At 38.9% G+C, this 27,653-nt stretch overlaps 1 protein-coding gene across 3 annotated transcripts; it reads right to left on the bottom strand.

Annotated features, from left to right (window-relative positions):
• Positions 1-659: 659 nt before the first annotated feature.
• ALG5 (ALG5 dolichyl-phosphate beta-glucosyltransferase) lies at positions 660-27,525 on the bottom strand. 3 transcript variants are annotated; one of them, XM_020891794.2, is made up of 10 exons: positions 27,191-27,525; positions 22,743-22,914; positions 22,308-22,354; positions 21,917-21,985; positions 21,285-21,377; positions 19,617-19,730; positions 14,743-14,802; positions 9,745-9,896; positions 2,856-2,941; positions 660-858 (listed from the first exon to the last, which is right to left on the bottom strand). In XM_020891794.2, exons 2-10 carry the CDS (start codon positions 22,879-22,881, stop codon positions 743-745), a joined length of 876 nt encoding a protein of 291 aa, XP_020747453.1. In that variant the 5' UTR covers positions 22,882-22,914; positions 27,191-27,525; the 3' UTR covers positions 660-742. The 3 variants fall into 3 exon arrangements, with proteins under 3 accessions (XP_020747453.1, XP_020747445.1, XP_070327428.1); XM_020891786.2 differs by lacking the exon at positions 27,191-27,525 and adding an exon at positions 26,371-26,485; XM_070471327.1 differs by lacking the exons at positions 660-858; positions 2,856-2,941; positions 27,191-27,525 and adding exons at positions 4,714-5,152; positions 26,371-26,490.
• Positions 27,526-27,653: the final 128 nt, after the last annotated feature.

Raw genomic sequence — 27,653 nt, 5'->3', positions numbered from 1 at the left:
TTATCATTACTGTCTCTAAAACATCAGAAACAACCAAATTCTGAGTTTCAGGGGATCATTATAATGGCTGTTTTTTTGTCTTTAGCTTCTCAAAAACATATTAGGCTTCTGATGTTAAGTAAATATTTACTAATACCATAAAACCTTCTTTTTAATAGAGAATTTCTAATTTTTATTAACATGAACTCAAGAGGGAAAGGCTGCCGGGAGGTAAGAAAGTATGGTGTATATATAAGAAAAATTAGGAAGGAGATAAATATGACTAATGTATAAGAAAGTGGATACCTTTGTGAACAAGCAGATATCCTTTCTTTAACATACAATTTCCTATACTTTTCAATAGGGTGAAATATGAGTTTAATATAAATTTATATACATTAAATATCCCTGAACACTGTTATATGATTACTGTTTATATTTAAATTCATGAGAATGATATAGGCATTTTAAAATAAGAATGCTTATGTCTTCTGTTTAAAAATTATACTTCTCAGAATCAGAATGATAATTGGCCTATTAATAAACAAAATTGCTAAAGCAAAAGGAAATCTGACTTTTGCTATAAATACCTTAAAAATTTTTGTCCACAAGAGGTATAAAGATTTTTACTTCTGACAGTAAATTCTTCAAAATTATTAGAAGGCAGACAACGGCACAGGTTTATTCCAGCTGTAAAATTTTAATTTCAAATGAAACAATGTGACACTGATACGTAAGAATACAATCAAAGGTGACAGATAACCTAATTCATTTTTCTGGTTTGTTCCAGCCTCCATGCACCAGTCAAGTATCGAAGTCGTATAAAAAGTAGATCCTTTCCCATCTGTAGCCAGCTCCAAAAGGGAACTAGTTTAGAACCTGTAATTTGAAAATAATTAAAAATATTTTCAGAGGAAAATGTAATAGTTAAAACTGTATTTTAGAAGTCAGTCTACACCATCTTTGTGAGCTTCTAGTCACCATAATGTGTATTATCTGTATGTAAAACATAATTCCATTTGTACATGTAAAAATGGTTTTTTGGGGTAAGTCTTCATGTTGTACACACTGCTTTTCAGTTTCATGCACTACAGAGAATTGGGCAAACCTCTGTATATAATACAAATACAGATTATTAATCTGAGATAAGAAAGCCAAGACAGAAATCCAAATTTTACTCTATTTCTACTAAATATTCTAAATCAGATCAAAGAAATATATCTTAGCTAGGCCGCCTTCTTGTCCAGTGGTTGTCAAATGGTAATATATCAAGCCCAGCTGACTCCATGAGCGTGTTTTAAAGTTTAGATTCCTTTATTTTACCCTTTGGAATTGTTTTTAAGTCAGCAGTCCCCTCCAGTTTCAGTTAACTAGGGTGCTGGGTGGTAAAGTGACCTGGTCAGGACCACAGGACAGTCACAGTTTCCAGATTTAAGGCCAAATGCTCTGGCTTTCTCTTTTTCTCCCCCATTGACAAAACAAATGTATTTAAGGTACACAGTGCGATGATCTGATACCTGGATACACTGTGAAATGATTACCACAATCTAGTTAACACATCCACCGTAATTTTATTTAAATCGTGGACAAGACAGTTAAACATCTTTAAAACCAAAGTGAATGGTTTCTCTAAAAACAATAAAAACAAAACACCTTGATGTGAAATAAAACTTGGGAGGATCTAAACTCAGAATTTCAGATGGCTCCTGCTCGAGCAGGGAGTCTCGAGCAGAGGGTCTGGGGATGATGAACACAAAACCTGCTCACTGAGTGAAACGGTTAATGAGATTTAATACTCAGCTACCTGAGAAATGCAAAGTGAGCAAGTGATCTAAACTGAAAAGTACTTTTACTTTCCCCCACTTCAGCTTCCCATAGAGTCCATGCTGGGCGCAGAGCAACACAGACACTTCGATGGAGCCGATCACAACGGGTCTGAGCATCCTCTCACCTGCTTCCCGTCCCCGGCAGTCTGTGCTGCTACCATGGAGATGAGTCAAACCGCTGTAAGCTCAGTATGACTCAGCAAGACTCCCAGACGTGTGCATAGTCTGTATGGTTTCTCGACTGGCTCTTAAGCTTTTTCTGGCCCTAAAGAGCCCAGGTTGCTTAACACCACACTGACTTTTCAAGAGGACGCCATGCTCACCTGGAGGAGAAGTAACTGCAAGCCTCCAGCAATGCTCCTCCCACACGGTGAATTAATATGGGGTCATTCTAAGCTAAGCAAAGGAGAACACTAGAATATATTTTGAATTCTAAACAGTGAGAGCTGTTTAAGCACTTCTGAATAGAAATCAGGAATTATGATAGATTTCACATCATTATAAACCTTAGAGATCTTTACATTTTTGGATGTATGTACAGACACTAGCTAAAAACCAGCTGTGAATGGATTATGGATATTTGGAGTAAAAGCAGCTATAATTCTTCATTTAGCTTTGCAAAGTGGTTTGTAGGTATTCTACACTCACTGAGCAATGACATAATAGAATACTAAAAAAAAAGGTATTATAAAAAGTAAAGTTTACTCCAAGACTATCTACCTTGCTTGTAGCCCGAAGTCATCACGATTCTGTCTACTGTACAAGTTTTTACTGAATTTCTTAGGCAAGCCAGTAGGCCTAATAAAGACCCTAAGAAGAGAATAAAAAATCCAGAAGGCAGTAAGCCAGCTGGAGGCAGGTGGCGGCGGGGGGCGGTGTCAGTAGGCAATACTGTCTATGAAACTGCCTCTCTGAGTCAGGAGACCTGAGTGGGCCCTGAAGGGGGTGAGGGATGACAGGAAAGCCAGCTGATGTCACTGGGCAACGTACTGTATGGTCTGAGGTCTTCCCCCTACTTAAGATCAGCTGTAACATAAACAATATGCTCACCTTCAATTTCAGTCCAGTTGACAGCAATTTCTGCTATTGGGATTTTAAAGAACTGTGCTATGTAAAGCAGTTCTACATCAAACGCCCTGAAATAGAAAATATATGGCTATTTATTATAAAAAGACAAATAGAGTGTAACTAAATCTCTATCTACCTTGGCATGTTTTAAAGAAGCTTACACGGCAGATTATAAAAGCTTATGCTGTAAAAGTGAAGGTCAGATAAACGTAAGGTCAAATAAAAGTCAAGGAGTGGAGGAGTTTCAAGGCAAATAAAAATGCTGAGTGTCACTGTGTAACATTTAAGTGAGAAATATGGCGTCTCTCTCACAATGCAGAACGCGCAGAGGTAAAAATGTTCTCTTGGTGTCCAAGAGAAAATTTAATCCAAGAGAAATCTTTAAGATGGATGGTTTTCACATCCCAGCTTTAGCTAGCTCAAGATACAGAACTGATAGCATTTTAAACTGATTAAGAGAGCTGACAGAACAACCATTGAGAAGCACTAGGAGAGAATGTTCTCAATCGCTTTAGAGCTGCTTGGTTATGTTCTTCTACCATCAAAGAACCAAGGTTTCGTTTCTAGGTCCAGGGTCCCTGTGGCCTACCCTCCCCCTTCCCCTCCACAATGCTGTCCCGGACGGCACAGTAGTGGCAGCTGGCGAAAGTGAAAAGCCAGTTTCGGCTGGTGTGAAAGGCCTGGGGGGTATGTATAACTACAGACATACAGAGATCATCTCTAGTTTCAGTTCCCAGCTCAGCCTTCCTTCTGCCTGTGGAAGGATCTTTCTTAAAGATCCTCTTCAGTCAGTCCTTTGGTTTAGGTCAAATCTGCTTCCCTGAACATTGAATCCTGATATGCTGGATTCTTAGAGCATTCTCCCCCAGTTGCTTCTTCACTGGCATTAGTACCACTCCCTGTGGTACCTCTGCCTGTCTCTAAAGGCCCTGAAGTCTTTTACTGTTTCGCTTTCATTCTTGAGACATTAACACCCCCTTCTCACTCCACTTTCTTGACTGCACAGAACATACTTCAAACGTCCCAAGCTTGGTTTTAAAATATTAGCACAGATAGCAAAACGCCTCAAATCCACTTCCATTTGATTTCTCTGATCCCAAGCAATCTGAATTTGGAGTTCTGTTTTCTTGGCTACAATACTACCAATGTCCATTATGCAACTAGTTTAAATCCCAAGTGTTTGGATAATTCAGTATGAAAACTTTTTTTTTTTTAAACATGTAATGCTTTTTCTTATCCTAATAAAATATTTACTTAAGATGATAAAACCATCTACAAAAGGGTTCTTTGTGTTTCTAAAAGGACTATGTAAAACTTCCGTTAAATAGAATTGTGATATTCATGAAAGTAGGAAACAATTTGAATATTAAGCCTTGTGCTTAATCCTTCACTCTATCAACACAAAACCCCAAAATTACCTAATGGGCTTCTGAGTTAGTTCTAATGATATTCAATAATCTGATCAAGATTATGAAATATTTCTCCAAGGATGTTAGTATAGAATCACTGACTCATCAAAGGCACAACACAAGAATGATGAATGAAAAGGAAAGGGGTGAAAATGCAGCTGAATAACTGAATTTATATTAAAAAAAACTGAAAGGGTTATTCATCTTCTAAACTATTATTTTTATTATAGCCTTCACCCCTTAAACAATTTAGATGTGAGATGTTTATTAAAACACATTACCGTATTATAAATAAAAGACCAATCTGGTACCAAAGCAAACCTTATAATTAAAGTACCAAGTCCTCCTAGCTGGATAATGAAGAGAAGGGTCATTCTCCAGCTAAGTGACTTCTTGAGCTTTTTAACAGTGGAGAGGGCAAAGCTGCCACGTTTTCTTTTGTGACTTAGTTCCTGGTGTATCTGTTTCCTCATGAACAGATCTATTTCTGGAGAATGAAGAGTGTGCGGACTCTGTTCAACGGCAGATACACACATACCCTCCTGCTCCCTCCTGAAAGATGACTAAAATTAAAACAACAACGAAAGGATAGTAAGACAAGAACAAAACCTGACGAGAGTAGCAAAAAAAAAAAAAATCTGAATGTTGGAAAGTAGCTGGACGAGTGGTAACCAGGCAGAGTGGACAGTGGCAGAGGGAGAAGCCCAGAGCAGCTAATGGTCACAGGGCCCCTGAGGTTCAGGCATCGGGCCTCGACGGACCTGTAGGAGGTGCAGTGGGCTACAAACTGGAGGACTCACTGAAAATCTGTGTAAGACTCTCCTTTCTTCCAGTTGGTTCTGTAAATGCTGGCAGCCAGGCTCATGTGTCCTAGGCAGGAGATTGAAGGATCTCACTTTAGTGAAAATGACCAGCCCCCAACATAGTGACAGCTGGCAGTTACCCACACAAAGTGGCCCCGCTCATTGAGTCTGCAGTGACATTTACCAGTCGGTCAGAGTTCTTTGACCATGCACACAGCTGCTGATGAGCTTTACAGGGTCATACTAAAGATACCTGAAGGTAAACTTTAATGATAGAAATAAACATAAAAAAACTGCAGCAAAACAACAGGCAAGGAAAGAAGAAAATCTCCAAGTGTTAAATGAGACATTAAGAGACGCAGTGGAAGACACTATAGTTGTACATAAAACAGAAAAATGAATACTGGAATACAAGAGTTGTAGGAAATTGCAGTTTTGATAGCAGAGATAAAAATTCAACAAGAAGGTTAGATGGTAAAATCGAGGAAACCTCAATAGAAAAATAGGAAGAGAAAATAAGAGGATCAATAGGGAAGTTCTACATGTGTTTCACAAATGAGAAGAGAGAGGAAACTGTTGAAGAAAGGATTAAAGGGCATTTCTGAGAAACAAAGGACATGGGTTTCCAGAGTTAGAGGCCTACTGAGTTCTCAACAAAATGCATGGAAGAGAGCCATATTAAGTTGCTGAATCATGACATTTCAAAACACTCTGGAGGAAAAAAAGGCTTCCAAATTGTGGAAACAATATGCCACAGAAAAGAATCAAGATTAGATTATCGACAGAACTGGACTTTTCCACAGAAACACTGAGTGCCAAAGTATACAGAGCAACGCTTTCCAAATCCTGAGGAAAAATGATTTCCAACCTGTAACTCTTTCTCCAGCTAAATGGTAAAAGAGCATGAGGGTCTTGCAGTGCCTGTTTCACATTTTCAGGAAGTTTCATGGAGGATGTGCTCTACTAAAATAGGATGGAAACCGAGGAGAACTAGATGGAGGATAGGAGCTGCAGCAGACCAGGAAACAACTCGAAAGGAAGAGCCGACGAGATGTCTCTGAGAAAAAGATGGAACTGAGGCATAATCTGATGCCTCTGGGATTCATGCTCCTATCAGAGTGAGCATGAGGAAGTGTGAAATCCACAGGCAAGAAATGCCAACAAAAAGCTCCAGGCAGTTATTACCTTTAGGAAAAACAAAAAGTACTACAATTATATGGGTCTATAATCTCATTGCATGCTACAGATCAAATCTCCTTACCCAGCTAAAATGATCAACGCTGAGCTGAGCAAAATTATTTTAAAACTGCAGTAGGCACGTGAGTGTGGAGGATAAACAGGAGTTTAAGAGAATACTTAAACATGCATTTCCTACTTTGGAAAGTAATATCTAAAACTGAAAAACAGACACAGCTATACAGACACTTTGTTCTGAGTGTGGAGCAACTGCCACAAGCAAGCAGTGAAGAGATGACGGTGGCTTCAGTAAGGGAGCAGAAATCGGGGGGCGGGTGGGGGTGCCACGTCGGGGGTGGGGAGTAAAAGGAGATGGGGTGAAGGACAACGGTCTTCTTCTTATAAACCCGATGGAATGATGTTAAATTATAAACATGAATAACACCGATTAAAAAGAAAAAAATATTATTTACTAGAAGAAGGTATCTTTCAAAGAACCCATTTTAAAAATTACTCACAAACAGGGTCAAATTATACCTTAACATTAAATGGGAAGACTTTAGGTGAGGTAGAGTTCACAGGATGGAGACTATATAGATTTATATTTAACGTTACTCATATCAAGCAATTCTAAATCAAAGAGATGGCTGTAGTTTTTCAACTTGGGCAATACAGTGTGTATTATACCATGATGTTTTCTAACACCTAGAAACTCTACTTGACTTGGATTTCCTGAAAGTTACGAGAAAAATTTCAGTGAATCTTTAGAATAAGTCCTCTTAAGAAAACTGTCTAAGGTGACACCTACATGGAAATGAGTAGATGCACAATAAAACTTACACTGCACAAGAGAAAACCCACATCAGCTCTATAGTGTTTCTTGACTGAAGTGTAGGAACAGAGATGTTTAAATAAAAACAGTGAGATTTTACTGCTTATCAGGCTGATACATGCCTATTTGATGGTTCTCCTTTATGGGCACCAAAGAAACATTATTGGATCCTAAAGAGAGATGTCAGAGGTTAAAATTTTAAGTCAATCAAATCTCAAATAAGTAATCAGAAAGGCGTGCATATGAACTTAAGATTTACAGAAGAAAAAAAGCCAAAACACATTCTTTACCTTAAAAAAACACATAAAACCTGGGAATGGTGCTGGCCAAGAGGGCAGCCACGCCCCACATGTGGCTGGTTACTGGGCACTGACATGTGGCTGGTCTGAACCGATAGGTACTATACTCTCAAGACATAGTACAAAGAAAAGAATGTAAAATAGTTCAGTATCTTTTTCATACTGAATGCATGCCAAAATGACTATGCTTAATACTGTGTTAAAGATAGTATTAAATTTCATCTTTCTACTTTTTAATGTGGCTACTAGAAAGTTTAAAATCACACAAATGGCTTGCATTCGTGTCTCCTATTCTATTTCTGTTGGACAGTGCTGCCTTAGAACAATCCTGATGAGGAAGTTTCATGATTTTAAAGTCAAGCCTAAAACCCTACTGTTCTCCATTTTTAAATCCTTCCTTTCAAACTACAAAGAACCTAGCTCTTTGACCTTAGATTTGGACACAACCACTGAATGAAAAATACCTACTGCAGAGGTGTATTTCTGGAGTGGCTTCTTAAGATTTTGGAGTCCATTAACTATCAGTATATTTTCTTCTCCAACAACATAAGAGAAACATGCATTTAAATTTAAAGACCAAATATAAGTACTTAAAAAAAATTTTAACCTAGGGGAAACGGATTTAAAAACATGATGATCATTTTAATTCTGAAACTCCAGTTTCTTTATAAAGTTATTTGGGAAGATTAGATGACATCTATTTCTAGGGGTTAACAAATATTTGCAAATACATGCATGAAAGTTACACAGACTACATGAATGAATATCTACCGGAATAATTATGCAGACTCCTGCCACAAACAGAATTCACACAGAATCCAGAACTAGCACTGAGTATTGATTCTTTCAACAGTATTTACTGAGTAGATATGATGGGTCAGGTACTCTCTTAGACAGTGAACTATACCATATGTTAATATTTTATATTGTCATAAATGTTATGACATTTAATCATCGCAAATCCATTTACTTTTTGTTTTTAAAGTGTGCAACTGATTAGGATTTTCTGCTCTTGTGGAGTTTGTTTTAATAGAGAAAAAGAAACATTACACAAATAAAACACTACAGATGTGACAGGTGCTACAAGAAAGGTTTATGGTGCTCCAACAGCATACAGTAGGGGCATCTGGTCTACTACAGAGAGTGAGGGCAGGCTGTCCTAAGGAAGATCTGAAGGATAAGTGGATGCTGATGGAGAGGCAGTGGGCGATGAGAAGGGAAGAAACTGCAGGTGGAGACTCAGGTGGGCAAAATCATAAAACCAATATTGATGCTGGTATCATTATCACTCTCAAGGCCCAGGGAAGACACTCAAAGGCAATGGGTAGCAAAGAGGTGTGTCTGATCATTTCTAATTTTTGAAGAGATCCCCCTGGCTACAGCACAGGAAGTGATGTCCTGTGGAGTTTTTAATTCTGAAACTGGAGTTTCAGAATTAAAATGATCAAACTGATGGTGGTGAAGATGAAGAGAAATGAAGGGACGGTAAGAATGACTCCAGGTTTCAGGCTTCTGTGTCACACTGTTAGTCCCTAAACACGCTGAGAGCTAAAGCAAGGTCTGGAATGAAGAGAGACTGAGATAACAGTATATTTTAAGATAGAGTGCTCTGAAGTATTAAATGTTGCTGATGGATTCATCAAGATGGTAAGTAGTCATATTAAACAAGACAACTGGATTTAATAGGAGGGTAACGAGATGTTTAGATGGGAGGACGGGTGAGGAGTGGCAAGTAGGAAGATGGAGACAATGAATACAGACCATTTTTCCAGGAAGAAGTTGGCTGTGGAAGGAAAGAGGGCTAGGGCTGGAGGGGTGCTGGTGGCTGGTATCAATGGAGACCATGTTTTTTTAATGGCGAGGGAAATTTAAACTTGAAAAAACTGATGAGAAAAACACGGTTGTGAGAAAAGGCTAAACACACAAGAGAGAAAGTAAGTGAACAGGATTGGGTTCTTAGAAGGTGGAAGGGGATGCAGAGATCCAAGAATTGGCCTTAGGCAGGAGAGGGAACTCACTCCTGTAAAAGAAAAAAGAGAAACTGGATACTCTTTTCTGCTTTGATATTTCTGAATTTTTCTTCAAAGGAAAAAAGGAAGCTTAAGGAAACAGGATGTTTTCAGGCCTCTTGATTGATAATTAAGGTGAATATATAACTTCATACCCTATATTTGGTTTGAGATGTTAAAAATAAGAACCAAACCAGTCTAGGCACAGATTAAGTTTACAGATATAAGTATGAATTTTGTTTAAACCTGGAGATTCATTATGAGAATACAGGGCTGCTTCCCATTACCTGGAGTAACTGCTGCATAGGAAGACATACCAGACACACGCCGGTTAGGAACCTACCATCGTTCAATGTGGAGAGATGAAAACGTCCGTGACGCTGCTTCTCGAGTTAATAATTTGAACCCACACTGTGTGTCCCTGATTCCTTTGACACAAAGGAACCACACCAGAAAGTGGAACCCATACATGAGAAGAGTACGGAAGTAAGAACGCTGCAACAAAGACAAAATATAAATGACTTTTCCATTTATCTATAAAGGAGACATGGAAAACAATCTGGCTGCAGAGAACCGCAATTTAATATTTAACTGACTGGGTAGATCTCACACGTGAACACCACCATCCCACTAGCTGCCCTATTCCGTTCTAGACACTGCGGATGCCTACTGCTTGGAGCTGGGCAGGAGCTAGAGAAGTAGTTACTCCCTTCCTGGAGGTTTATTCAGACAAGAAGAATCACAGTGACTGTGAGAGCTGGGGCTTCAGTTGCCAGAAACCTGCACAGCAGTTGGGGGGCTGCTATGAGCAAGAGGAACATCTCCTCTACCCCGTCTTTTGTGCCTCTGTGCCCCAAACATATTTTGGTTTCAAAAAAGGTGAGTTACCAGAAAATCTTGGAAAAATGAAACATGATTTCTACCTGAAGTTTGATACCTGGCTAATGAGAATACAATAGCAGGGGTCAGCTAGAGTGTCAAAGAAGCCACAGACCATCAAGGAGTTTGAAACAAAAACCCAGTCTCCCTAATTAAGTATGACAGATATTTCTGATAAAATATATTTTAGCAGGCTAAGTTATTTAATATTTTGGAAATTAAATTTAAGTAGTCTTTTATCTAAGTATTCCCTATTTTTAGCAGTCATTAATTTTACTATTAGTAGTAACACAACACATATTTTATTCGTAAAACAATGAAAACTTAAAAGCATAAGAAAAACAGATCAGTAATTACCATGGCAGTCAAGACTTTCATATTTAGGATTAAAAAAAGATAATAGCTCTTAAAATTTTCTATAATTATGGTAATAGACCCATGGAATGATACATTACATATGCACGTAAGAAACCCCATAAAAGTCTATGCAAAACAATATCTTGTCCTAGTAAATCAAGGTCCTTTCCTCCTTTCGGCTTTTCTTTTTCATTACTGTAATCTTTGGGATCATTCTTCATTCACATGACTTTTTCTATCACCAAGGAACAAAATCATGACTCAACAGTCATATAAGATGACATAAGAGAAAAGCCACTGCACTGAGCAGCCTGTATTTGAATCCTGGCTCCATTAATAATTAGGCTGACCTTGAGCAGGTTACTTCCACTCTCTAAATCCCACTTCCCTCATCTAGAATGGAAATGCCTGCCTCACAAAGGTAAAGATTAAATGGTACAATATTAAAGTCTTTAGCCTGGTGTTTGGTACAGGAAGTAAAAGACATTTAATAAATGCTTTTAGTAAGGGAAGAAGGTTTGAAAGCTCACTTTAACCTCCTGACTGAATTTCACTTGTGTATTAAACAGGACAAGAAGGGAAGGAAGGATACAATATCAAACTTGTCTAGATGGTACTAAAACAAAGTCTTTGGAAAGCTCTAGCACTTCTGACTGATCACCTAGAATCATTAGTTATGTTTTGATGTAAGTATGTCTTACCTCGCTAAGCAGATAGGGCAGAAACCTCATCTTAAAATACTCTGGGAATCTCACAACAGCTTGCTCAGTGCCTTCCATTTAAAATATTTCCAATAAATACTGGTTGACTGATTAAACCTCCAAAAGACCATTTATGCTTAGGAAAGGAACAAATAGAAATCGAAAGATAGAAAAATAAAAATTAAAAGGTAGAAAAACAATACCTATAAACTAGTCCTCAAATGATTTTTAATGTGATTGAGATGAGCTTACTAGCAACCAAATAAAAATGTTCATGACTGCTTTTTGCTTGGATGTTAATAGAAGATTTTTGTTTGTTTTAGGATAATGGCTATCTTAAAAAAAAACAAAACAAAAACCACAAACATGTGGAGTTCACATGAGGATTTTAACTTATTTGGTTTCTAACATATTGAAAAGCATAACAATATAAACAACAGGATCTTTAATTTTTAAAACTTTAAAAAGTATCTTAAAGTTTAGAAGACATCTAAAAACACAGACCTATTTAGTTAAATGAAGGTAACAAAGTCATAGGACAGCATTATATGAACTTCTGAAGTAGATATTTTAAAATATTTACTATTTTAACATTAACAATAATTTCTAATATTTATGAAACATAAACAAGGAATTCAGGTGAAATTTAAAGCTGACTGGTAATTTTATTATCTTAAAAAGAGAAGTTAAAGAGGTCTCAAGATTTAAGCAAAGACTCTTCAAAAATATAATCTAAAGAGATCAAACAAACAGTAATGGATTCTATTTTGAATCCTTTAAAAATGATAAATTTGAGAATACCCAGACAATATAAACACAACTGTTTTAACTGTTACGCAGAACATATGGGCATATGAACACATTTAAGGAGGCTTAAATGACCCCACTGGTGCTGTATCATGCATGTCTAAGAGGGCAACAGGACAGACAGTAGGATTAACTGAGAATATGTATAAGGATGTTTAGGTAAGGTAAGTCTGAAAACTGCATAGTTTAGTTACCAAAGTTGCTGTTTACTGTGTTAATTAATACTCCTGTAATTTTCTCACTGTCCACAGATCGATCACCATGGAGGATCTGCATCGCCTGTAGCACATTAAAAGAACCCCAGTGGCCAAGAAGTGGATGGCCATGCCGCAGTTTCTTGGACACGTGGCCAAATAGACATGTTGCGCCTTGGAGACGACCTTCTCTAAGACAGACCTAGTTCTATGAGAATCAACTAGACTTGAACAACAAGCCTACTCAGCAGGAGTTATACATAGCGGCTCCAGTGAACAACTGCTGATCAGTTTACCCTTTCTTTCTGGAGCAGCTGCCAATTCTATAGAGCCCTGAAGCATTATGTCAGTCACTAAGTTTTAGAGATGGAGGAATGGCTGGACAGATGACAAAAGAAAAGAGATCCTAGGGGGAGATCCCTTGATGACTGGTTAAAAGCAGCACTCAGTAAAAGAAGGTCCAGACCATAGCACAGTCTCATTCTAAATACTATTTTGAAAAAATTCAAAGAGTTTTCAACTAATGGAAGTTCTAAGTGAAAAGAATTTACATCGTTAAAAACAAAATCAAAAACCACAATTCCCTTCTATTGCCAACAACAATAACAGGTCCCAATCATTTCTTTTCTAGATTACTTCAACTGCTTCCTATTTCTCCAATCTTTTTCCTTTCCAAGTTTATTATAATTTTTTCCCCATTTATATATTTTTTTAAAAAGGGAAAAAATTTACTCACAAAACCCTTAAATTAATGTCTGTTTTCATTATGTGTTTTTGTTTGAATAGATTTTTTAACACAAACAAGTATACTGCATTTATAGTATTATACTGTTTTCCATGCAACCTAACATTTTAGTATTTCCCTACATTATTATACAGTCTCCACCGTGAAGTGAAGTTAGTCGCTTAGTCATGTCTGACTCTTTGTGACCCTGTGGACTACACAGTCCATGGAATTCTCCAGGTCAGAATACTGGAGGGGGTAGCCTATCCTTTCTCCAGGGGATCTTCCCAACCCAGGGGTTGGACTCAGGTCTCCCGCATTACAGACGAATTCTTTACCAGCTGAGCCACAAGGGAAGCCCACTATCATGTATTTTATTGCTGTATGCCATTCATCCAGGGGAAATACGTACATTTTCTAGCGTTGGGATACAGTACCTTATAGTTTCTAGTATTTCACAATTATAAATCATGTTCTGAACACCTTGCACATACACTTTTCCTTTCCTTATCTCTTGTGTATCAGTGAAGTGATGAAGTTGGACTAGCTAGCCTCTAAACTCTTTCAGCACTAAACTTCTAGGAGTTTGATATTCTCTATGGTTAATAGATTAACCTTTTCCAAATACCAGTAAGAGTTCATAGGGTTACAGAGTTACATTTAGACTAGATGCTGAAGATGATATAATAATTTATTCTTAAAAAAAAAAAAAAGGAGAGTTCAAATTTTCACATTTGAGCAAAATCCTTAAGGGATTTAATGGTTCTGCTATCAGTATATCTTGGGGGAAAAATTAGAATTTTTTTCATGTCCTATTTCAGAAGCACCGAGGGAAAGGGTCAATCTTATATTCCATTGGTTCTCAAATTCTGGTTGCATAAGGTGACCTGGGAAACTTAAAAGTGCAGACTCCTGGTCCCATGGCTAGAATCTGATTTAGCGTCTGAGACTGGCCTAGGAATGTGCATTAAAGAAAAACACAAAGAAAAAAAGCCCCAGATGATTTTGACCTTCCTCTGAAAACTATAGCTTTATGCTCACTCTACGTGACCACTCTAGCAGATGAACATAGAAGAATATAATGGACAATTACTGAGTCTGATACATTAGGTCTACATTTTTACATGAAAAAGAATTAAAATAAAAAACACTGCATAGAAAGATTCCATTATATTTTTTCCTTGAAGTCACTCCAGCTTCTTAGCCTAATCTGTAAATTACCACCTGAAGAAGTAAATGTCTTCACTGATTTTTTTAATATTCTGAAAAGGGCAGCACAACTTTACTCATGTGAAGTTATGTTGCTTTTCTAAGGGAAATAGTTTTTAAAAATTTAAACTTTGAATAAAATTTAAAATATAGTATTTCAGTGTGCTGACATGAGAAAAACTAAAGGCAAGTTGATTGGTTCAAATACATATCATTTGGGGAAATTTGCCTCATACGATAACTGAATGGGGACGCTCTTTGTGTCTTCAGAAAAGAACTGCTTGCATCCTAAATCAAAGTGAAGTCTACACTCTCCCTTTATACTCGTGAAAAAGAAAATTAAAAAAAAATCAATTCCTGTATGTGCTAATACTTTCTTTTGAAAGGAACTTCTTTGAGATTAAGCTTATTTCATGCTAATGTATATGTAAGAAAGAAAAAAAAAGATGCATGATTGATGAAAGCCTCACCTGAGCAATTGATTCTTTTTCCAAATGAGCTCGAGATCCACAAGCGATAGCCATTTGATCCTGAAGAAAGAAGCAATGAAATAAGTATCACTAATAAAATCTTTGCTTTCAATGTAAATATCTTATTTTTTTAGAAACTATTTTTTTCTAAAGTAATGTTAAATATCTTTAAAGGTTTACTGAGGAGTTCAGAATCTTAAAGAAGTCTAATTGTATGTACTGAGATGACAGTTTTCCCTGCTAAAAATAAGAGGCATGGATTATTTCAGAATTCATATATTTAAGTGATTTTTCTAACTGAAAATACTTTGTCAATATAAGAAAAATTAGTAGTATTAGAAAGAAAAGGGTTATCTGTAGATAATGTGATTTTATATGTAATCACTGCATTATGGAAAACCCAAGAATATCAACTGAAAACTGATTACAAATAAGAGAATGTAAAAGATGAGTGGGCACAAAATGAATATATATATAATATTTTAATCTTATATGTAGATACAATGATCAGATAATCATAATGGAAGCAAAAACAATATTAATAATATGAATAAAAAGGAAAAATTTATAATCTTTACAAGAAATGTAGCAAGATCTAGATAAAGGAAACATACAAATGCAACCAAAGGAAAGAAAAATATCCAATCACAGAGGCAAGACCATGACCATGGATGAGAGGATGTGATTACAGCATTAAAAAGGCAACTCCCTAAGCTAACCTTTAAATTTAAAGCCATAACAATAGAAACATAAAAATATTTTTTCACTGATTTAGATAAGCTAATTTGGAAGTTAATATTGAAAAATAAAAAACCAAGAAGAGCCAAGAATATTCTAAGAGAAAGGACTAGTGCCAGATGATTTAAAGTTACATCATAAAGCTAAAAGTAATTAAAACTAAAGTTGTTGTTTAGTCGCTAAGTGTGTCTGACTCTCTGCAACTCCATGGACTGTAGTCCCCCAGGCCCCTCTGTCCCTGGGATTTCCCAGGAAGAATACTGGAGTGGGCTGCCATTCCCTCCTCCAGGGGATCTTCCCAACCCAGGGATTGAACCCATGTCTTATGCACTGCAGGGGAATTCTTTACCACTGGGTCACCAGGGAAGCTGGAGAAACTAAGGCGCTATGCTGTGCTTAGTCGCTTAGTCGTGTCCGACTCTGCGACCCCATGGACTGGAGCCCGCCAGGCTCCTCCATCCATGGGATTCTCCAGGCAAGAGCACTGGAGTGGGTTGCCATGCCCTCCTCCAGGGGATCTTCCCAACCCAGGGATTGAACCCAGGTTTCCCTGCATTGCAGGCAGATTCTTTACCGTCTGAGCCACCAGGAAGCCCAAGAATACTGGAGTGGGTAGCTTCTCCCTTCTCCAGGGGAACATCCTGACCCAGGAATCAACCAGGGTCCCCTGCATTGCAAGCTGATTCTTTATCAGCTGAGCTACCAGGGAAGCCCAAGAAACTAAGGTAGCAGAATGTAAACAGATGAACCTACGGATCAGAAGGGAAAGGCCAGAAACACACACACAAAACGCATGCGTACTTAAGAGTATGGTAAAGACAAACATGTTTAAATCTGTGGGAAAAAGATGCTGTGGGGCACCTTGGTAGCCATTTAGAAGCCAAATTAAATTGGATCTGAACCAGTTACTGACTAGAACGTACTCCAGATAACACTGAAGATTTAAGAATGAAGTTATCAGAAATAATATTTTAAGTGATCCCAAGAAAGGCACAAATATACAAACCCCAGAAAAATTCATCAACTTGACAAGAAAATTTTAAAAACCGTTGTATGGCAAAACAAGAAAAATCCAACCACATTAAAAATTAAAAGACAAATAAATTGGGGCAAAATACAGCAATAATTTATATTACAGACAAAAGGCTAATTTCCAAAATGTATTATAAGTGCTCCTACAAATTATTAAGAAAAGTACTCAACAACTGATTTGGAAAGAGATGAAGGTTATAAACACAAGTTCACAAAAATAGGAAGTGGAAATACCTTTTAAATCACTGAAGAGATTCCTACCTCAATCATGCTTATACCAAGAGCAATGTAAATAAAATCTATTAATTTTTTTACCATATTGTACACACACATTCTATATAGACAGCAGTTTGAAAACTGTTATCCCAATTACAAATATATACACAATATGACCCAGCAGTTTTACAGCTAGGTATTCTTCCCATAATAAACTTGCATATGTGTAAAATGACATCTATATAAGATTGATCACTTCAGTACTGTTTGAAGAAGCAACCTGTATGTCCATCCAAAGGGACTGGCTATGGACCTGTGAAATAAGGAAGGATTCTGATGTACACAGAAGGCTCAATCTCCCAGATATGCTGTGAAATGCAAACAACAGGAACAATGCATAGTGTGTATTTAAAAAATAAAGAATATAACATGCATCTTCTAGGTGGATATGCAGAAATAGATAACACTAACTTCTGAGAGTGACTGGGTGACTGAGAAATGCAGAGCTAGGTTCACTGCATACCTTCTTATGCTATTTGAACTTTGAACCATTAATCAGAATAAATTTTAAAAAAGTGTTCATTGTAAAGAAATTGGTTAAGTATGTAAATTTACATACAAACGGGAAAAAAGTTATTATAAAAACTCATGCATAATCTTGCCACCTAAAAGCAGCCACTGCTAACATTTTGTATTATTTCCTTGTGTGTTTTTTCACTTTTGCTCTCCTTTTTCAAGGACTATTTACCCCAGTCTAGGGGGAAAAAACCCAAAAAACTGGCTTAAGAAATCACTCCCTGCATGCTAGTCCCAGTTGATTCTATTTCGAATAGTTAAACTACTAAACAAGTGATCATCATGTACTTTGCTCAAAAAATTATTTTATAAAATCAAACATTTTTATTGAGGTAGGATACTACAGGTTAGGAAACTGAAAAGTTGGGAGAAAAGCTTTACATTAAAAAAAAAAAAGATAAAATACTTGGAACTATAGATCCCTATTTCATGTGTTTGTCATATAAAGCTCTACTTGAATTATACACATTTAGTTCACAACCTTGAAAGGATAATCACCTTCAGAGAAGGGACTGCAGGAAACTTTTTAAAGTTCACCAGGTAAGAATAATTAGACTAGGATACGTGACCTGGCTACTCTAAGAGGAGACACAAGAAAGAAGTACAGCTGGCCCTTGAACAACCCAGGGCTGACCCGGGCAGGTGGAGGGAGGTGGGGTGTAGGCACTCCTACACCCCGTTTGTTGTTCAAGGGTCAGCTGGAGCAGCAGATTTCTTATTGTTGCAATTAAAAATAAAACCAGCCAAGAAGAAAGAGAACAGTGGAAGCCACTGAAGAACAACATGCTGGTGATCCTGTCACACCAATGCTGTAAAAGACATTTAAGTTAACTTCTGCCATCTAGTGAGTCAGTTGTGTATTCATTAGAGAACTCCACTACTTTGAAATTCATGTTCCTGCTTCATTATTTTCAGAACTATTCTAGTCAGTCTTCATTAGAGGGTTTAAGGAGATACATGTGAGGCATGCTTATGGGCTTTGTGGCTCAAATGAATTGAAAAGGGAGTACCAATTACATTAAAGACAGAACAAGAGTCTGTATCCTGAGAAACTGAAATTGAACATGCTGGTATGTAATAATTTCAGAGCCACACTTCCATTTCCTAACAAAGCAAAAGAAATACAGAAACAGAGGTAACACCTGTACCAGTATAAGGATGGGAGTCAAGGTTCAATGGCAGTATCTATGAGGTAATGGAGTCATGTTGTGACTGGATCCTCACCAACTTTGGTAGAAAATGACCAGGATGATAAGAAAAAGAAATCTGCTATTTAAAAACCGAAATAACTACTGACAGGCCAAAGTCGAGCAGACACATGGAAAACTGATAAAGTTCTATGCAGCTTCGTTGGGTTACCTGGGTTCCTTGCTGTTGTGAGATTTTTGTCATTCCCGTATAAGGGTGCACGGCTCTGAAGAATGGATCCACACCCAGTTTGAAAACCCGACAATGGGGAGCCCTAGAGACTTCTGCTAAATCCTGGGATACTGTGTGTCAGTGAATGCTGTCCATAGGCACTAACTCATCCTCAAAGTCTGAATCTTTCTAGATCAGAAGTATTTGGTAAAAAGTTCAGAATATGGTCAAGTTATCTTCTTTCTCTAAATAGCTTTTAAAGGCTAGAAATGGCACCAGGATTTTCTTTCCTTCCTCAACCTTTACTTTTTTTTTTCTTTTAAAACAAATGTTGATACTGCCTTTATTCATAATTGCCAAATGCTGGAAAGCTGCCCAAATGTCCTCCAACAGCTGAATGGATAAACAAGCTGTGGTACACCCACACAATGGAATACCACTTAGCAGTTAAAAGGCATAAATCATTGACATACACAGCAACTGGGATGGAGCTCAGATGCATCATGCAGAGTGAAAAGTCAACCTCTGCTTTCTGAAGTTGTGGCACAAACAGACACGTAATCTTTTTCAAGTGGTTGTTGCTTGTGTTTTGTTTCGTAAAAACAAGATTCTGTGGTCCAGTTCCATTTCACATCTCCACCCAGAAGTGTCAGTCTGTGCTTTTACATAAAAGATTTAGCTGAATATGCATGATAAATATTAAAACTCTGGTGGGAGTAAAGCAATTTAAAATTGAGAGAGATGGACAGAATATTAAACAAGAAATTGTGAAGTGAATCTCAGAAAATCAGTGAATGTTAGTAATTAACTCTTTTGTGGGACTGCATATAGGAATTTCATACAAAAAAAAAAAAAATTCCCCAACTGTTTAACTTAAAAACACCATTTTGATTTTACTTTAGGCCCCCTCTGCTCTTTACTGAATATCATTTAAACTATACTCTTATACTCACTGGCCAAGGCTGTAGATCATTCAGTCCTTTTTCTAATTTCTCAATATCTGGAAACTTTGTGGCTCCGTCAGCATCTGCCATAAGGATCTTTTTCCCTCGAGAACTGAATACACCCTGTATGTCAAAATTTCAATTAAAAGAAAGTTGCTTAAAATCAAAGTTAAATTCAGTGACATAGCAATTTGTTCTGCTTTACTTAAAATATCCAAGAAAGAAATATTAGGTATGACATGGCAGAAGGAGGCCAAAATTCCCTGAAAACAATTGATAAGATCATTCCAGAAGTATCCAGTGTCTACTTCATTATTTTAAAAACTTTGTGAGGTCATACTACTAATACCTTGGAAAATATCGAGATGAGAAAATAGATTTAGATAAAGATATGCTGCATTAGTAACAATAAAAATGTAAAATACCTACTATAAATATTATATCTGTATTATTTAAGTACAATGGCACTTAACAGGGACTAGGGGCTCCTTAGAGGAATATATGGAGAAGATATTTATGGAGAGATTGAACAAATGTAATACAGCTTTGTAGTGAAATGCATCATAACATGACAGAGCTTTGGTATTTTTTACGATGAGATCTAAAATATTTAAAATTAACTGTTGAGTAAAGAAATGTAGAATGCCACTAAAATTTAGGGAGTGTGGATATATTCAAATATTATTTTAGGCATCTGACGCTTAGCAAACTTATGCCACTAAATTTTAAATTGATCAATATTTGGGCAGAATATGGCCTTACCAGTGCATATTTCACACAGAAACTGTGCATCAGCTCTTAATTTCACCATGCATTTGAGTGAATACATTGTTTCTTCAGTGGGAATACACTGTCACTTAACAGTGTGACTATAGATAAAATACACATATACAAATCTAGGGGGCTTCCTCGGTAGCTCAACTGGTGAAGAATCGCCTGCAATGCAGGAGATCCCAGTTTGATCCCTGGGTTGGGACGATCCCCTGGAGGAGGGCACAGCAACCCACTCCAGTATTCTTGCCTGGAGAATCTCATGGACAGAGGAGGCTGGCGGGCTACAGTCCATGGGGTTGCAGAGTTGGGACATGACTGAGTGACTAAGCACAGCACAGCACATACAAATCTAGACAGAAATCTGACCATCTATTCTATACGATTAAGCCACTTATTAGTAAATGTGATGTCTTTTTATCATATTCATTAGAATATGGGTGAAAAAGAAGAAATAACAAAGTTGTATTTAACATCTGAACATCACATACTAAGTTTTCGAAAAGAGAAACATTACAAGGTACAAAATCTATAGCTATAAGCTTAAGATTAAAAAATAATAATAAAGGAGTAACTCAGTGATACATGATAAGGGGGTTTCTTGAATGTGGGCGACCCTCCCGATTCTACCACCGAGGGCCTCCACCTCACTGCTAGATCAAGATGAATACTTCTTTCCGAATCACCCAGCACATCATAGCTATGACATGATATTTTATTTTTATTATGATCACATTATATATACATATACGTAAGAAGTTATTATTAAAAGCAATTTATCAGCCTTATTTGAAAGGCTGTTATTTAACAAGCCCATTGCAGAATATACATGTGCTGTAATCGACAAAAGAGGCTATTCAAAATACCTTCATATTTCAGATAAAAATGTTGAAATTAGGTTATTACCATCCTAATTGCTCCACCCTTTCCACGGTTCTTCACTAGCGTTATCACTCGTACTTTGTCGCTTCCATATTTCTGGCAGTATTTAAAAGCTACCTGTCAAATTACATAAAAGTCAGAATTAAAACAAATTTGAATTCCAAGACAGTTACAGAAACTGGGTTTCTGATTTTGGCTTAAACACTTGCTACTCTAGTTGCTGTCTCTTTGTGACCAGTGGCGCCCACGCAGCTTCTGGTGGCCTAGAGAAGCTGCTGAATTCCTGGGGCCGAGATCCGAGCCTGACTGCTGAGGTCACAGCTCTCTCTCCTGCAGAGGAGACAGCAGAACAGGCAGTGGCTGCCTCTTTTTTTCTTGACTCCTCTGCCTAAGCTATAGAGCTTCTAGAGAAAATAAAAATAAAAGCCACGTGCTCCTTGACTGTGACACATTTGTGACTGGGTTCCCAGAACTACTTAAAGACCTATTTACTTGTCAGCAGCCAACCTTACTCCCCAGAGAAGCTGTCTGTATCCCACAGCATTTCCCCCAAATCTTCTCCTCGAATTCCTCACTCTCAGCAGAGAATCCCACCGGACTTGTCCTCCTCTGAGTCTTCAACCTCTTTCTCTCTGCTGGCTCCTCAGCAGACTTACCTTTGAAGTCTGGTCTTTGCTGCCATCGTCAACTACTATCACCTCATAAGTGAAGGCAGGATCTTGTTTCTGCAAAAAGCAAAAATAAGATACCACCATTCGGCATGGCCAACATCAAGAATTCTAATCACGTTGTAAAGAAGCTAAAAAAACTAGTGTTTTTTTTAACGTTAATATGAATACAAGTTTAAGTGTACAAAGCACACTTACAGAATGTAACTGTATAAAGTGTATAATGTGTAAAAAGGCCAAGGCAACAGGCTGAGCACGGAGGTCAGGGCCGTGACAGCTCAAGAACGGCCAGCACCGCCTCTCATCACGGATCCAGCCTGGGGTCCACAGCTTGGTGACCCGTTCTAGTATTAATTAGACGTCAGAGAAAACATGATACCTGTCTGTCCTCCAGATAACCCAGAGCTTCATCCATCATTACAGGCACTTAAAGGAAAAAAAAAAATATATATATATATATACACACACACACACATATATAAATTGCTTTTGAAAATCACTTTGTCCCAGCACACAGTTTATGTATCAAAGAAGCCTGACTAACTAAGCCCTCCCGGGCTGTCCCCCCAGAGGCTATTTCTATCTGGAACGTCTGTCTTCTGCTCCCCTCTCACTCATCACTTCAACACTTCAGCATCAGACTGGATGCTCCTTTCTCGTCTAATCCGCACTCATCCTTTCTCGTCTAATCCACAACTACCAACTGTGCACACTCTCTACAGCCCACAAGTATCAAGGCTCTGGCCAAGTCCAAACTTTCAATTTCCTTTTCTTCCCAAACTACCCCTTACCAGAAGAATCAAGAAGGGCTTACACCGTTTTTCTTCATTGTATGAAGGCACGACCACAGAAAGCTGTTTGGTAGGTGAGTCCTGAATGCTGGGTAAGGCTTCCCTCTGGCCCCTAGCATTTAAGAAGAACTTCTCTTCTTCATGTCGATGAAGGTGTGGCATCTCTGTAGCAGTTATAAATGCAACAAAGGAAATCTAAAAGCAGATATGTTAATTAGAGATTATATTGTGGTGACCTTTTAAAACATGTGTTATGTTAGAATAGGGGCTTCCCTGGTGGCTTGGATGGTAAAGAATCTGCCTGCAATGCACGAGACCTGAGTTTGATCCCTGGGTCAGGAAGATCCCCTGGAGGAGGGAATGGCTACCCACTCCAGTATTCCTGCCTGGAGAATTCCACAGACAGAGAAGCCTGGTGGGCTACAGTCCATGGGGTCGCAAAGAGTTGGACATGACTGAGTGACTAACACTTATATTAGAATACATCATTTACATGATGCTTCCCTCATGAGATGAAATATTTACTGTTTTTAGTCCATTAACAATGGTCTGGAGGTGACTTCAAAACTCCAACCATTCACCTCTTCTTGTAAACTGATTCTTATTGTCCTTTTTTCCCTTACTAAGGTACTAATGCCCCAGGAGGCTCTCTGTGTCCTGTCATGCCCCAGGCCTCTGTCACCTCAGGTCTAAGAAGGAACAGTCACTCCGGAAGTGCCACCTACCCCGAGATGCCCTGAAGCCCCAGCCCCTTGCCCCACTTCCCCCAGAGCCTGTGACAAAGGGCACATTGCAGGGAGAGCCTGTGGGCGAGGCCAGGCCTCTCCCTCAGGACCAGGCTGATCCAAGTTGCACGGAAAGCATTTGCCGGCCCCAGGATAGGACAAAAAAGCTGAAGAATATATACTCATCCCAGATTTCAGTTCAGAACACAGAATTTTTTGGAGTCAAGTATCAAATTTGGAGCCTGTAGGCACTATGAACTGCTAACATTATATAGTCCTCTTCCAGATTCACTAGGGAGCTGGCTTTGGAAATAACCATCATTTGTAGCACTGTTTCTACTGATATACTTTCTGCTTTCAAACAATCAACCTACCAACTTTTGGAATGCAATTCATTTGTAATTCAGTGACCATTTGTGAGATCCCACTGGAAACATACTGAAATTGAATGAGCTTCTGATTAGCATGAGTATGAAGGCAGTGTGCCCCCTAGTGGTTAAAGAGTTCCTGCTCTGTACTCCAAGCATCCAGATTGTGGTTATTAAATTCAATTTCATAACCAGTGCTCCGAGGAGGAATGGCTGATTCAAGTGGAGTAGCAGTCAGGCTAGGAAGCTACAAACATAATGACAAGGTAGCCAACTTGACAGGGAAGAATTGAAGCTTCAAAAAGAATAACTAGTGCAGTGTATCAAAACACAGGAAAAACTTTATATCATGGGTTCCTAATGATACTGAAAATAAAAAATTAATCAATCGCCTTTGTAAGAAGCCAGGGAACCATCTCATTATTTTGAAAACTTCCCTTTTATCTTTACCTTTTAAAATATGAAAGGTATTTCAGAGTAACTGAATAGCTGAGGATAAAGTTTTTTCATTACAAAATTCTAGGTAACACATGAAGGAACGATACAATTAGAATATTCCACTCTGCAACCCCCAGTGAAACAGTGGATTTAGGCAGTGATCACCAATGGCTGCTAAAATCATTAGGTTAATGACAAACTTTATGATTGGTGGGTCAAGCTGGTCACTCCTGAAGCTGTGAATCCCACTAGACACCAAAGAAAATCAGACATCACAAGCTTCCTGATACAACACAAAAGGAGTAATCAGCACCATTCACACACTTCACTTGATTAAAACTCAAATATGTATTTCATCAAATTGCAGCTGTAACCAGCAGTTCACAGGAAATTCAGGGGACAGAGCAAAATGTTAAAAGTTACCTAAGGGATGCAGTTAGTAAAATCCAGATTGTGAGAAATTCTACAGAACAAATGTACTCTTTATGAAAGACAAGAAAAAAAAAAAGAGGAGAAATTGTTTAAGAGACTTGAGACAAACTGATCTAGTGCTAAGTGTGTGTGGATACTGAATGAAACAAACCAGTTATACTAATACAGACACGAGGCATTTGAGCAACAGTGTATTTTAAATCACTTAACAATGTTAAACTTAAAACTGCGATAACCTTATTGTGACTATGTTTTTAGAAGGCGGTCCTAACTTCGGAGAAAAATGCTTAACATTTACAGATAAAATGTTATGTCTTAGATTTGCTTCAAAATTAATTCAGAAAGGAAGCGGGTAAAGAGACAGTGGGGAGATATATATGAAACAAGACTGATGTGTTCTGTAATGATTTCCTGCTCTGGCATCTAAAACAATGAAGTTCCACTAGTTGGGTGACATTTGCCTCCATGAGTCCATCTTTCCAACATCAGCTTCCTCACCAGTCAAGGGAAACTAATGATAACATTTCTGTCAGTTGCTGTTTCAAAGCTCAAAACAGATAATCCCGGTTGAAAGCTGAATACAATATCCAACATATTGGAAGTATTCAATAAGTGGAAGCTCTTATAACCACTTTGAGCTACTGTGATCAAATACTTCTAGTACAACCTCATAAGGTGCACATTTAACAGAGTCAACGCAAGACAGATTCAACGTAGTATTCTGTCAAATTCTGCCCCACCAAAAACCAGAAAAAAAGAAACAAACCTCCATATACTACTTAGGGAAAAACAGACCTCTTATTTCAGGCATACACAAACACTAAACATGTCAGGATACATTGCTTGTTCTCTATGTAAACTACCTCTAAGCTGTAAATTCTGAGAAGCTGGCCCAGTGGCCTCCCTGGCAATGCTACCTAGGCTGCTAACCTCAACGTCAAGGAAGCGGCAATCTCTCTCTTTGCTAACTAGATGGCGGGCCCATCCCAAATTATATGGGAGAAAGTTCACTTGGCAAATTTTCTACTACTTACGGATCAGGAAGTGTTAAAATGTCTCTGTGTTTCCACAGCAGTGGCAAAGGAAATCTGAGTTTGAATACCACTGTACTGTTTCGTGCAGATGCAGTAAACTTAGGGGGCTGAATTCTGGGACATAACGACCCCCAACCATACGGTAACACCAGGCCTTGACCAGCTTGGTCTTCCTGATCCGCTGACTTATCTACTCTGCTACTAGCTGGCTTTGGTCAGTGCTGTCACCACTTTCCATCTGCTTAACTATACCAGGAAAGAGAGTGTCTAGAAAGCACACACTTTCTGGAGGGGGCTGAGGACCTCCCCGGGTAGGGCCAGAACTGCAGACCCGGGAGGGAATCTTGGAGAGGTCAGGGCTGAGAGGGCAGATGGGCAGAAGGTCCGGGAACCAGGGGACTAAGAGAAGACGGGGTGGGCATGTCCCAGTGAACCCAAGTGCTAGGTTCTGGGCACGCAGAAAGAAGAAGCTCCAAAATAAAAACAAAGAACGGAAGGAAAGGCGGTGTGAAATTCTGGGGTCTAGGCTTGGGAAGCGTAGTGCAAGGACACGTCAAAGAGCGGACAGCTCCGAGGAGAGAATGCCTGGGGGGGCCGCGCCTCCAGGAGCGCAGTGAGCCCAGGCCCGCGTCTGTCCCCAACCCCTCTCCTCACCAGAATCAGGGCTGCGGCGGCCAGCGCCCCGCCGAGCACCGCTAGCTGCAGCAAGAGCGGAACCATCCTCCATGCCGGGCCGCCAGCCGCCCTATCCCGCGCCTACACACACGCGGAAGTGCGGCCGCGCAGCCCCGCCTCCTGCCCGCAGAGAGGCCACGCCAGCCGGGCGCCCGCCGCCCACAGCGCCGCCTCGCGGCCAGACCCGGTCACGCCCGGGGGCCCTCGCTGCCCACAGCGCCACCGCATGACTATGTGTGAGAGCGGCTCTGTTCTAACGTAGCAGAGTTGTCAGAATCAGCAAGGAGAAATAAACGGATGTCCACTTAAATTGAATTTCAGATAGCAACGGATCGGTTTTTAACAGCATTATTAAAATATAACACACACTCATAAAGTTCACCCATTTAAGAGCTTTTTGTTATATTAATTTTGAAAAACTGATAAAATTTCCCATTTTAACCAGTTTGTGTGTCTACTACAGTGACATTGATTGCATTCACAGCTTCCTGTAACCATCACTACTGTCTATTTCTAAAACTTTCCCAGTTCTCCCCCAGCTCTCGGTAACAACTAATAACATGAACTATTTTGCGTGTACTCTTTGTTCACCTGACATTCAAATTGAATCGGATGCCCTGCGTTTTATCGGCAACCCTTTCTAGGAAGGAGGTGAAGTGGAGGTTTTGAGCCACGACACAGTCTACAACGAAAGTTGTGTCTTTGGAGCCCACTCTTGGCAGCTGCGTAATGTAACCTGATGTGGATAACGAGCGCAAAGAAGTTTTAAATTTTCGGTGCTCGAGCAGGAGGCTTTTACCTGGAAGAAGGCAAGCCCAGGGCTCAGCCTAAGGAGGAGGGGGAAAGGACGCTGAAACGTTGGAATAATGCTCCACGCTCAACACTTGATTCTTTGCTATAAGGTCGGTTTTCTCTGAAACTCTTGAATGGTGGCTTCCCTGGTGGTTCAGCGATAAAGAATCCGCCTTCAATGCAGAAGACACAGGAGACATAGGTTCCACTCCTGGTTTGGGAAGATCCTCCCACTCCAGTATTCTTGCCTGGAGAATTCCAGGGACAGAAGAGGGTGGTGGGTTATAGTCGAACGGGTCGCGAAAAGACTGATTCTACATAAATAAGCACGCACGCTTGAACTATCAAACTGTTTCCAAACAAACACTCGTAACTTCCGTAAAAGCCGATTCGCCAAAAAACGTCAAGGTCAAGAAAACCAAAAGGAGGGTCTGGCTAGGGGTGGTCGAAGCGAAGCCGTGCGGGAAACC

The sequence above is a fragment of the Odocoileus virginianus genome, chromosome 8 (assembly GCF_023699985.2).
Source record: "Odocoileus virginianus isolate 20LAN1187 ecotype Illinois chromosome 8, Ovbor_1.2, whole genome shotgun sequence".
Taxonomy (NCBI): Eukaryota; Metazoa; Chordata; class Mammalia; order Artiodactyla; family Cervidae; genus Odocoileus; species Odocoileus virginianus.
The sequence above is the reverse complement of the archived record's forward strand: the minus strand, read 5'-3'. Positions and strand labels throughout refer to the sequence as shown.

What these genes read in the sequence shown, in the direction of transcription:
- ALG5 (XM_020891786.2), bottom strand. Translation starts at nt 26,436, where the DNA reads ATGGTTCCGCTCTTGCTGCAGCTAGCGGTGCTCGGCGGGGCGCTGGCC. An exon ending in GCAAAGACCAGACTTCAAAG is followed by an intron (nt 21,378 to 21,916) that starts GTAAGTCTGCTG and finishes GTAATTTGACAG; the next exon opens with GTAGCTTTTAAATACTGCCA. An exon ending in ATGATCTACAGCCTTGGCCA is followed by an intron (nt 14,803 to 19,616) that starts GTGAGTATAAGA and finishes TTCTTTCTTCAG; the next exon opens with GATCAAATGGCTATCGCTTG.